Here is a 13,465-nt window from a genome sequence, read left to right on the forward strand (position 1 = left end):
CGGGAACTGGTATACTAAAGTGATTGCTCCAGACGAAGAAGTTACGAAACAGAAGCGCACTGTAGAGCTAACCAGTAAAAGCCGGAATATAAGATAAGTGCTATGTTTTAGAAAAATTAAAAAATTGAAAATTTAATAATCATGACTAATGAGGATTCCCGCTGTTAAGAGAAAGACACAGCGGAGAGGTGAAGTTTATGAAATTGAATAAACACACCGGAAATCTGAAGTCTAGATTATTGAAACAACAAATAAGACTGTGTTGACAAGATAGTGCTGTAGTAGGATTGATTGTTACAAATTTAGAGAGCACTAGAGTAGTAGTGTAATTTATTGTCATGACAAAAACTTACCCCCACGTCTCATGTAGTAAAAGCTACAAAGCACCAAGGCACTTTCACTTTCTGCATCAAAATGGATGAAAAGCTGTACTCTCAAAAGGCTCTGCTTTTAATACCACGTCACACAGGGTGGAAACATTTTTTAATTAACTTAAGTGAAAACACCTGATCTTCACAAAGCATTAACCTTTATCCTATCAAATGAATTTAGGTGGTTACTGGGTCTAAAAGCCTGCCAGATATGCAGGAATCATTTACTAGGTCCTAAAGCCTACATTGTTAAAATATCCATTTATTTAAAATATATATAAAATGACAGGATATTGAGTAATTATCAAAACAATTGACTATATTGCAATTTTAATCTATTTAGCAAATCTATAAATTGTGTCTTCAATTAACTATTCATATGCCAATTTTTTATCTACTCTTAAATTGAATATTTATCAAATATTAAATGACCAAATTTAAAAAGATTTTCTGAACAAATATGAACTTACCATACCCCAATTATAATCTATTTACTGTCTATTAATTATATTTTAAATTTAACTGTTCATATACTATTTTATTATGTCATTAAAAAAGCTTATAAATGCTAAAATTGAGCTTAAACAGCATTTCATTCTTATAATTGTATGTTTATATTGTGCCATTATTATCTACCTTATGAGTCTATAAATTGCATTTATAATTAATTATTAAATTCTAAATATAAACTTAAATAATATTACAAGCATATGGTTTTATCATTAAATGTACCAATATATTCTAATGTATTTACTATATAAAATGATTATTAAAAAAATGAATTAAAATGAATTAAAGTGCTAATGCAGGAAAATGGCCTAATGCAGGTTGCGGTAAAGCATTTTGCATTAGTTTTGCCATTTGTGCATGCTAACTGCACGGTACTTATTTATTTTATGCTTCTTTTTTTGGAGGGGAAATGTCAGGGTGGAGAGTGGGTATGGAAGCTCTATTTAGCTAGCATGCTGACATTAGCGCTCGCTAACTGAATAATACTGTCTTAATGCAGAGCCCTTGGTGCCTCCTAATTATTAAGTATTTTTCAGTAGCTATGTGCTGATGCTAATATTAGTGAACAGCCAGAAAAATAATTAATCCAAAAAGATCAAATTTATAACTGCACTAGAAATAAGCTTAGCGCCTGAAAAAGTCCTGCATCTCAAAAAAGATACAGCGGATTTAGAAAAGGTACAGAGAAGGGCGACGAAAATGATAAAGGGAATGGGACGATTTCCCTATGAGGAAAGGCTAAAGAGGCTAGGGCTCTTTAGCTTGGAGAAATGACGGCTTTAGGGAGATATGATAGAGGTCTATAAAATAATGAGTGGAGTGGAATGGGTAGATGCGAATCACTTATTTACTCTTTCCAAAAATACTAGGATTAGGGGGCACCCAATGAAGCAACAAAGTGGTAAATTTAAAATAAATCGGAGAAAATATTTCTTCACTCAGTGTATATTTAAACTCTGGAATTCGTTGCCAGATAATGTACTAAAAGCAGTTAGCTTAGCGGGGTTTAAAAAAGGTTTGTATAGCTTCCTAAAGGAAAGGTTCATTACTAAAATGGACTTGGGGAAAATCCACTGCTTAAGCAGCATAAAATGTATTGTACTGTTTTGGGATCTTGCTAGGTACTTGTGACCTGGATTGGCACTGTTGGAAACAGGATGATGGGCTTGACGGACTTTCAGTCTGTTCCAATATGGCAATACTTATGTACTTATGTAGGATACGCTAAGTCCCTTTACTAGCCTAGCTTACTTAGAGGACCCCTAAGCGCTGTATCTGTTAATGCAGCAATTTAGGCACACTAAGGGTTAACACAGGGACTTTTTACAAAATGGCGGTAAGCTCACTGCGGGCACCCTAGCACATGGCATTTCCAGCACTAGCGGAAATATTTGAAAAATATTTCCACAGACACGAATCTAGCAATAATTGGACAGTGCCATGCACTACCCATTTACCACTGGGTTAGTGTAGGAGTCCGTACCGCCACCTCAGTGGGTGGTGGTAAGAGCTCAACCCCACATGACCATATAGTAAGTGAAATCTTATCGCATGGCCTATTTCTTTTTTTGGCCTTTTTACTCGCTGTGGTAAAAAGGGTCTCAGCGCATGGCAAAAACGACCCCTGCTGCTAACGCAGGGCCACTTTTAACGCAGCTTGGTAAAAGGACCCCTAAGAGTTTATATAGTGCTTTATTAGTTAATTTTTGGTAATATCCATATTAACAGCTAATGAGAATGAGTAGGAACTGCACCATACATTAAGTGTTAATGTGGTGGATAATGTGGCCTTTTAGCTAAATCTCTTGAGGTGGCATTAGCTGCTTCATGTTACCTGCTATGTTAACAGTTAAAGTGTGGTAATTTCCATGTTAAACAGCTAACTGTGGTTTAGTAATAGATCCCTATCTGTTTAATACAACCTGCAATTTTTTTTACCTGATAGATGGGATATGCTAATGCTGATCAGGTGGCTGGGGGGCTTCATACACGACAGTACAGCAGAGCTTTCATTGTGGCAGAGCCTGACGGATCCGGACGAGTGGTTTTTGTTAGTGCTGATATAGGAATGGTATCGCAAAGACTTAGGCTGGAGGTAAGTACAAAGAGAGAAAATTCTACCTAATTTTTGTCTTGATATAAAACTATTTTTATAAGAAAATTGGTAAACTTTTTCCCATTGTTGTTTTTCTCCAGTATCCCCCAAGGACATGACTCTTCCACCTTCTAATGTTTTCTATTGTCTCTTCCCGTATTTCCTTCCTCCTTGTGTTCCTGTCTATATTTTGAACACATGCTTCTCTTCTCCACAGTGCCTTGCTCAGTCGAGAGTTTGAATTATTTTGAATACTTACTGTTAAATAATGATTTATAAAAAGTTGAAGATTGACTGAAGAGGTCCAAGAAGGCATTGACTGCCTAATTCTGTAAACTTGTGTGCATAAATTTATGCTTAGCATGGGACATGGGTGGGTCAGGGGCATGACTAACCAGGGGCGGTCCAAGGCAAGATGCCGCCTGATGCAGGGATGAGATGCTGCTGCCGCCCCCCCCCCCCATGCCACGGCCTGGCATCTCCCCCCTTTCTTCCTCCACCCCTTTCCCTGAGTTTAACCTTCTTTTTCCATTTTCCAAAAGGCGGTGGTGAGGGCGGCAGCGATTCCCATATGCTGCTCTTCTTTACTGTGGCCTGCCTCTGAGGAAACAGGAAGTTACATCAGAGAAGGAGGCCACAATAAAGAGAAGAGGCTGGTGCCAGTGGCAGGGCAGCATATGGAAATCACTACTGCTGCCTTTTGAAAAATGGAAAAAGAAGGTAAACTCGGGGGAAGGGAGTGGAGAAAGAAAGAGGCTGATGCTGCACTAGGAAGAGTGATGCCTGAGGCCCCTGTCTCAGTTGGCCTAATGGCAGGACCGCTGTTGTGACTAACAGTTACATGTGTGAGTTATAGAATGCTAGAATTTACGTGCTTAACTTTCTACAGTTAGGCCTGAGCATTTATGCTAGCCACTGAGCTAGCGTAAGTGCTCGCACCTAAATTTAGGTACGTAAATGCTGTTATTGAATCCAACTTACCCCTACTATTACTACTAATAACATTTATATAGCGCTACCAGCCGCACGCAGCGCTGAACACTTGGATTCTGTATAGCGTGCCTAAAGATCCTAGCCAATTCTATAACAATGCGTACAATTTAACAAGCTTAACAAGCTAATGAGTGCTGATAACAGCACTTAAGAAGCAATAATGAGCACTAATTGGCACTGATTATAATTTAGGTGCACAACTTGCTAAGCATATTCTATAACAATGTGCGCCAAACTTCCAATGCGTGCAGGCAATAAGGGGCATGGTTATGGGTGGGGAAATAGGCTTCTCATGGGCATTTTGAAATTTCTGCGCCTAGTTATAGAATATGGCCCAGTGTGCCTAAATCTACATGTCAGAATTTACTCCATGTTTTCATTGGTTTAAATGGATGCGTGTAGATTTAGGTGTTGAAATATCAGCTAAGTGTATTCTATATTTGGGCACCAATTATAGCATGCACTTAGTGTTAATTTCTTAGCTGCCATATATAGAATTTCTTCCTTAGTGCTCATCATCCTGGCATATAACGTACCCCTGAGGGTGTAACCACATTGTACTCTTGAGCTCTTTATCTTGTTGATTTTCTTTTTCTGTTCATTTTTTTAATTACCCGGCTGATATTCAAAGCAATTTAGCCGGCCAGCTGACAGATTAAATTGCTTGGTCGGGGCTAGCTGCTAATTTTCAGTGGCACTTAACCATCTAAGTGCTGCTGAAATTCATGATTAGCAGCTTACTCAAAGCTGGCTATGTTGGGGGTGTTTCGGGGTGGAGTCAACACTTGGCTGCTTAAGGGCTAACATTCAGCCCTTAAGCGTCCAGGTTGAGAAAAAACAGGGACCGCATACTACTACTACTACTACTTATCATTTCTTTTCTTTCTTTTAAATTTATTTTTATTGAATTAAAAAAAAATACAACAAACATTTTCAAAACAGAAAAACATGCACAATAGTACAATATATAATAACCAAAGCTGAGTTTTATAACAGCATTATGTGGCTAAGTAATAGGTCATTGAGATCCAATTCTCATGCTTGTTGAATAGACCTATAAGAAGTAGAAGTGTAGGATTGCAATATTTTATAAAATAAAGAGGCCCTGTGGTTTAATCTACAATGATCTTCAACAAAGCTAGTAAGATCTAGGTCATTTCTATAGCACTACTACACTGTGCACTGAACATGAAGAGACAGTCCCTGCTCGACAGAACTTACAATCTAATTAAGGCAGACAAACAGGACAAATAAGGGATAAGGGAACTTCTAAGGTGGGAATGATAAAACATGGGTACTGAACAAGTGAGTAAGGGTTAGGAGTTAAAAGCAGCATCAAAGAGGTGGGCTTTTTGCCTAGATTTGTAGATGACCAGAGATGGAGCTTGACATACCGGCTCAGGAAGTCTATTCCAGGCATATGGTACAGCAAGATAAAAGGAATGGAATCTGGAGTTAATGGTGGTGGAGAAGGGTGCAGATAAGAGAGATTTACCCCGTGAAAGGAGGAGTGTAGGGAGAGATAAGAGTGGAGAGTTACTGAGGAGCTGCAGAGCGAATGCACTTGTAAGTCAATAAGAGGAGTTTGAACTGTATGCGGAAACAGATAGGGAGCCAATGAATTGACTTGAGGAAAGGGCTAATATGAGCATAGTGACAGTGGCGGAATATGTCATGCAGCAGAATTTTGAACAGATTGAAGGGGAGAGAGTGGGAGACTTGTGAGAAGCAAGTTGCAACAGTCTAAGCGAGAGGTGATAAGAGTGTGGATAAGGGTTCTGGTAGTGTGCTCAGAAAGGAAAGGACGAATTTTGGTGATATTATAGAGAAAGAAACATTAAAAGAAAGAAAGATTTAAAAAAATCTTTGTTAGAGTACCATATTGTTGAGTCTCATTTAAAGTAGGCACTTGATCATCTGGGAGGAAATCACATCCGAGTTAAGAGCCATTAAATTGTCTACTTAGGCAATAGGCAGGGTAATTGTAGGGTGTGGTTTTGGCTCCCAGGGGCAGGGCTTAAAGATGTGCTAAACTGGTTGACTGAATTTGTTAATAATAATCTTCAACTAGGAAGTTATCCTGAATTTCTAACTGGAATTGTGCTCACTCTTTTACCTAAATCTATGGGGGCTGATTTGTCAAAAGAAGAAAATTATTGCCCTGTAGCCAGCATACCTTGGATGGCAAAATTATTGGAGTTCTCAGTTCATAAACAACTGCAGAATTTTCTAGAACCATTTGGTATTTTGCATAGGTCACAGAATGGGTTTAGATTGTGACATAGCACAGAGACACTGCTTCTTGTTCTTACAATAAAAATAAGACACTTTTTGAGTAAGAGGCAGTGTTGTTACAGTTTGATATACCAGCTGCCTTTGACACTATTAATCATTCTGTTCTTCTGCTTACACTATCTGAATTAGGTTTGTCAGGCATTTGGTTTGAAAAGTTTTTGAAGAATAGATTGTATTAAGGGACATAATGGGAGATCATCCAGTTGGAATCCGGGTTGTGATAAACCTCAGGGCTCCCCGCTTTCCCCATCTTTGTTTAATGTTTACTTGAGTTCCCGTGGGAATCTATTTTTTTAGGCAGCTATTACAATTTTATCACAAGGATGATATTTTTCTTCTTTGTCCTGTATTAGAGACGTTGGATAGAACTCTTGGTTCTATAAAACATTATATTTCTATCATAGACAATTGGGTAACTGGACATGTTCTAAAATTAAACAAACAAAAAACTAAGATATTGTGGTTTGGTGATTTTTGAAAAGGTTCCAGTTAGTTCCCTTACCTTGAAACATTGAAAACTGAGGAGTTTTCTAGAGTTCTAGGAGTCACTTTAGACTCAAAACTGTCTTTTGAAAGACAGATTGGAGCTTTAAATAAAAGTTGTTTTTCTGAAGCTTATACAATTGTGTGTGACACGATCATCTCTGTAGAAAGAGCACTTTAGGGTCTTGACTCAGGCAGTTCTTCTTCCTCAACTGGATTATTTCAATTCGCTGTATTCTCAGGTTATCTGCAAATTGAAGAATCGATTGCAGCTTCTGCAGAATACAGCTGCTAGATTATTATTTGGAGTGGGTAGGTTTGACAGTGTGACACCTATTCTTATAGAATTACATTGGCTACCAATATGTCAATGCATCAGATTTAAGATGTTTAGTTTTTAAATCACTTTTTGGATCAAATGCAGAAGGATTGGTGGGTTTATTGGTTATTCCGTCTTCTAGGAGAAATCTATGTTTTCATCGTACTCTTACATAATGAAAAATGTTAGGTTTAAATTAATTCTTGAGAATTCCTTCCCTTTTCAGAGGGCATGTTATTGGAACACATTTCCTGCCAATTTGAAATTTCTGCCTTCATATCTAGCCTTTAGGAAGATGCTAAAGTCTTATTTATATAAATTTTAGGTTATGAGTTTATATTAGTAAGCTGTATTGTTTTTTTTTAATTTTGTTATTCTCTCTTGATTGTAGTTTGAATCAAGAGGTGCTTGCAACAGCAGCAGAAAGTGGTTATATGCACCTGTGCTAATAGTGCATGCATGTGCATTGCTGTTCAGCCGGTTAAACCAGCAGCCCAACATCCTCAAGGAAGACTCTGTTTTTCCTGAATTTCTACTGTTTATTTTAAGTACGAACAGTTTATTTACTGCCTTCAGAAGCTGAAACACAAAGTCTTCCTACCCCAAGAGTCTTTGTACTGGATATTTACAATTGCTGATAGGCTGACATTATATTGCACAGAGGTGGATATGGAGTGTCTGAAGAATGGGTTGATTTATTGCAGAAGTGGAGCTACGTAGAAGATAAAATTGAGGAAGTTGAGAGAATAGGGGAAATGAAGTGAGCTTAAAAAGGTTGATGCTTATAAGGTGGGGCAAAAGAGCAGTGCTGCACGCTGTCTATTCAGAGCACGGTCGCCAGATGACAAATTTTTTTTCCAGCTGAAGTCATGCCTAAAGAAGCACAAAAATAGCCCAACACCAAAAATCACTATATGAGGCTGCCCCCGCCCCCCCGCACCTAGCTATTTTTTCGTGTTAAAAATTGTTGGGCTACTTTTGGACATGACTTAGTCTATAGTTACTGCCTCACTTGTGTGATGCTCTGCCTCTGTCCGCCTTCCTCCTTGCTCTCCTCCAGGATGTGCTGCTCCTCTGCTCAGTTCAGCTGCTCTGCTGCGCATGCCTCTCTCCAGTCCAGAGTGATGAGTTATCAGCAAATGACCTAATCACCCACCTCACCCTCCTATTGGTCAAATATGGAGCCAGAATGAGGCTTGCGATGTACCAAGTCTCATTCTGGCTCCAAATTTGACCAATAGGGTGAGAACTGCCCCCAAAAAACAAAACCCTGCTCAAAAAGTCACAACCTGTGACGGCAAAAAAAATGCCCACAGGTGAGTTAAAAACCCGCCCAATTCCGCACAGTTGGCAACTCTGATTCTAAGCCAGGGACCAGGTGGAGGGGGCAAAAAGATCCACAAGGGTAGAAGGCAAAGAAAGGGACCAATAGGCTTAGTACCTGAGATTATGACACACTGCATGTCATTTAAGAACACTGAAGCCATCACTTGCCAGTAATTCAGTGACTGGAGGGAGAGAGTCACAGACAGTAAAGACAATCGGGAAGTGACAGCAGCACTGAAAACACATTAGACTGCAATATGAAAAATAAATGCATAATGCAGAACATGTACACATGAATGCAGTGGTAGAAGAACACCAGCATACTACTATGGCTCTCTTAAGGCTATTGTTAGTAACATTTAATTTATCTTTAAAATCAAGCATGGAACCGGAAGATTGGAGGGTGGCCAATGTAATGCAAGTTTTTAAAAAAGGTTCCAGAGGTGATCCAGGAAATTATAGACTGGTGAGCCTTACCGTTCAGTGAATCCAGACTGCCCCAATTTGTCTGCCCCTATCAGACCGACCGTTCACTTGTCTATTAGATTGTAAGCTCTTTGAGCAGGGACTGTCTCTCTTTGTTAAATTGTACAGCGCTGCATAACCCTAGTAGCACTCTACAAATGTTAAGTAGTAGTAAGTAGTAGTAGTAGTACCACTGCTGGAAATGTAGTTTTTTCATTCCCCTACGTGCACTGTAAAACTAGATTAAACTTTCTATTTAGTGGAATGCCCTCTTCTAGCTCTTCTGTCTTGGTTGAAATGCAGTAATATCAGCAGCACCTTAACCCTTGAGAATGTTTCAGCAATAAATATGTTCAGCAGCAATTACTGCAGAACAAGTAACTCTTTAGAGACTTAATAATAACTCTAGCATAAGACAAATGTAAGCAATTGTAATCTCATTCATGTGTGGGTCTTTTTTGGACTTTGTATTTAACACCAGGTAACCTTGGTTGCAAGTTCTTTGTCTGAGGTAAAACACTTTTTCCCCCCCTGAAAATACAGTTCACAAATCCATTGCTGATTGCTGATACTTACCTATGTCTTGGGGATCATATATGACTCAAAGGGTTTTGCTATGGTTCTTTTACAGCAAAATGAGCAAAAAAGAAAGACTATTGGAGACTTGAGTCATTATTGACAAGTCTCCTGAAGTGAAAAGGGCTGACTACCACTTCTATTGACAAATTGTTCCACTATCCCTTCAAAACAAATGACACAGAAAAAAGCCTCTCCTGGACTGGACTAGCAAGCAGAATTAAGAGGGCAATTGTATAACTGGGCACTACAATGTAGGTGCCTCGATGCCATATGCTGAGTGTAGGGTTACCATATGGCTCCAGTAGAAAAGAGGGCAGATTGCTTTTAATGTAAGTAAAATCCAGACTGGCTCAATCTGTCCTCTTTTTACTGGAGCCATATGGTAACTCTAGCTGAGTACTAATTCTATAGGTGCATCTGGGTCCCAAGATGCTGCATGTCGACATTGGAACCTACATTTTGGCACACCTGCTTGCACCATGTCAATGACAGGTATAAATGGGCACTCTAAGAGTGGTGAGCCATGTGAATAACTTATAACATTCTATAAATTGCACTTGTAAGATGGAGACCTGTCCATGCCTCTCTTATGCGTATGCCTCCCTTGCCCATGCGTATGCCTCCCTTGCGGTTATGTGCTAAGCCATTTACGTGCTCTGTTACTGGATAGTGCATAGTGCACTTACATGCATAAGTACAAATTTTCTTCTCACTTATGTGCACCAAATCATTCATAACTTCAGGTGCCCAGTTATAGAATTGCAGATAACCAGAATTTACGATATTTCCTCATAAAAAAGATACAGGATGACAATCAGGAGCACAACATTTTTGGGAAGTTGTCCCGGGAGATCTAAACCTACACCTAGAGAATGATGGTGATACCAATGTTCATAACTTTAAATCATTCTTGAGAACAACTGAACTCACTATACATGAGGGAGGCCCAACCCATGCGCTAAGCCATACTTTAGATTTCCTTACGTCCTACCCCACCAACTTGATTTGATCTTCCTCATGGAAACCCATACCATGGTCCGATCACTTTCAACTGGACTTTACCATTAATATCTGGCTAGCGAACCACCCCAAACATCACCCTGTTAAGCTAATAACCACCAGAGGGAAAATCGATGAATCCAGCTTCTGGAACGAACTAAAGAACTCTCTTACCCTTGAAAGCCCCATGCAAGAATCTGTGAAATTGGACTGGGACACCAAAGTCAAAACATTGTTGGATAAAATAGCACCAATTACTACCAAAAAGGTTAAAGCAACTCGAAAATCACCACGGCTCTCAGAAGAGCTGTCATAAAAAAAACAAAATTGCAGAAACCTTGAAAAGAAATGGAGAAAAAGCAAAACTACTGGCAATAGATCCTAATGGAAACTGTCCCTTTGTCACTACAAACAAAAAGTAACCGACTCCAAACAAAAATTCTACAGCAGCCTAGAGGGTCAGGATAACCTTGACAATAAAAAAACTATTCACCCTAATTAGGAGCCTAACTTCCATCCACTCTCCTGATAAAGAGGAACAAATATGCCCCTCTGCTCAAAATCTAGCTGCCTACTTCGAAAGTAAGGTCGATCAAATTAGAGTTGACCTAGCCAAATATAATCTAAAAGAAAAAAAAAAGACTATGACTCAGGAGTCAACTCAACCCTAGATGCAAGTCAGGGAATTAAAGCAAACCAACTATGGGAATCATTCCAACCACTATCAACTGAAGACATAAAGTCACTACTACTAAAATGCTCACGCTCGTATTGATTCCTTGACCATTGTCCGGAATTCTTGTTTCAAACTACCCCAACATAGGTGATTCAATGGCTAACAGACTGCCTTAATGGACTATTAGATTCTGGCTCTCTTCCTCCAGATATGGGCAAAATCGTCCTCAAACCACTATTAAAGGGATCAGGGCTAGACACAGCCTCTGCAGTAAATTATTGCCCAGTGGCAAGTATACCACTGTTTACAAAAATGCTTGAATCATATGTTAGTAAACAATTTTCCAAATATCTGGACACATTCTCCACATTACATCAGTCCCAATTTGGATTCAGATCTGCACACAGCACAGAAACTCTACACTTAGTACTAACAATGTATGCCAAACAATACCTATGTAAGGGGGATCAGGTGCTACTACTCCAGTTCGACATATCAGCAGCATTCGATGCAGTGGATCACGTAATGCTACTGGACTGTCTGAATCAGATTGGAATAACTGGACCAGTCCTCAAATGGTTCAACAAATTCCTCTCAAACCGAAGCTACTCAGTGAAAACAAAAACCTTTCCAAATACTGAATTCCGAAATGTAGGGTTCCTCAAGGGTTCCCGCTCGCTCCCATCTTGTTCAACCTCTTCATGTCTTCCCTTAGCTCTATTCACCTGGGACCAGGAGAATTATTACTATCGTAAGCGGATGACATCTTGCTCCTTCTCCCTCTGACATCCTCACACCAAGATCTAACCTGATCGGCTACAATCAAAATGAATACTATTCAAACCTGGGCTCAAGCAAACAAACTGAAATTGAACACCCAAAAGACTCTCTGGTTCTGGAATCAAGGAGCCAAGGTCCCAAATTCAATAACATTACCCAACAACATTACCTTCCTAGTCGAATCAGAAGCTAGAATGCTTGGAGTCATCCTTGACTCCTCCCTATCATTCACATCCCATATCAACCAACTATGGAAGAAAACAATGTTTAAAATGAGACAACTTCGTCTAATCAGATCATTCTTTGATCAAAATGCCTTTGTGATACTTGTTCAAATGCTTATTCTACCGCACCTGGACAACTGCAATGCCCTATTTCTTGGCATTAGGAGCAAATGCCAAAAAAAAAAATGTACAGATCATGCAGAACACAGAGGCAAGACTAATCTTCAAACTAAACAGATACACCAGTGTTTCACCTTACCTTACAAAACTACACTGGCTACCAATAGCTGAAAGAACTAAGTTCAAGGTTGCCTGCCTAATCTTTCAGATTCTTCAAGGCACTACCTCTGCACTCCTGATTAACATCTCATCTATTTGCATTGTTCACTTCAGCAGACTGAAAGAACAATTGATCCAAGCCCCACCATTTTACAAGGGAATCTGATCTAAGAAGATCTTTAACTCGCTCTTCTCCGCAGCAGGGATCACATTATAGAATTCACTCCCTCTGGCTATCAGAGCACAGAATAACTACCTCAGCTTCTGAAAGAAGCTAAAAACCTTCTTCTTTCTAAAGATTGCTATATGACACACACCAATCACTTTAGAAATATCAAATTTAACAAAGACTATAATCACACCGTATAACGCTCTATAACATCATATCTATCCAATAAGAATGTATTCACCCATTTTCCTACTTATAGAACTGTACTGTTGTTCCACTAATGTTGTAAACCGCACTTAACCCTAAACAGGGGATATTAGTGGTGTATATAAGACCAAAATTGAATTGAATTTACATAATCTTTAGATTTTTTGGAACATTCTAATATGGAAATTATGGAACGAACAACTTTACTTATTGCCTTTGTATCTGAGCAAGATTTAAATGTGGTTTTGAGAGCTTATTTTGGGTGTTCTCGGGCTTTGTTTTTTGGAGAAAGAATATGAGTTTACCCTAATGTTGCTAAGTCTACACAAGACTGCAGGAAATTTATTCCTAGCTATGAGACAGGAAACCAAAGATTTGGGTGCCACTTATTACTGAGTTATCCATGTAAATGCATTGTTAAGTATACTGGAACTAATATGTGTTCTTTGCTCCTGAACAAGTTAGGCTTTCCTGGACTTGAAAAAGTTAGTTTAGAGAACTGACTAATTGAAAGTGTAGTGGGTGTTTTCTCATGCTAAGTTATGCCTACTAGAGTTTTCCTATGAGTTGATCTCCTCTTTTGGATATGTCCCCCTTTCTGAGTTTTTGTGGTCTAAGGAAGAGATAGATGTTACCTGAGTTATAATTCAAATTTCTGTTTATTCCTTCTCTGTGTTACTGTAACAAGTATATTT

The 13,465-nt window shown here is 39.0% G+C and overlaps 1 protein-coding gene across 4 annotated transcripts in view; it reads left to right on the forward strand.

Annotated features, from left to right (window-relative positions):
* The window catches only part of LOC115470142 (neutral ceramidase-like), a 160,602-nt gene that overhangs the window by 42,665 nt on the left and 104,472 nt on the right, over positions 1 to 13,465 (forward strand). For all 4 annotated transcript variants that reach the window (XM_030203090.1, XM_030203091.1, XM_030203089.1 and 1 more), the window contains one exon: positions 2,827 to 2,976. In XM_030203090.1, coding sequence (XP_030058950.1) covers positions 2,827 to 2,976 — 150 coding nt within the window. The remainder of the gene's footprint in view (positions 1 to 2,826; positions 2,977 to 13,465) is intronic.

The sequence above is a fragment of the Microcaecilia unicolor genome, chromosome 5 (assembly GCF_901765095.1).
Source record: "Microcaecilia unicolor chromosome 5, aMicUni1.1, whole genome shotgun sequence".
Taxonomy (NCBI): domain Eukaryota; kingdom Metazoa; phylum Chordata; class Amphibia; order Gymnophiona; family Siphonopidae; genus Microcaecilia; species Microcaecilia unicolor.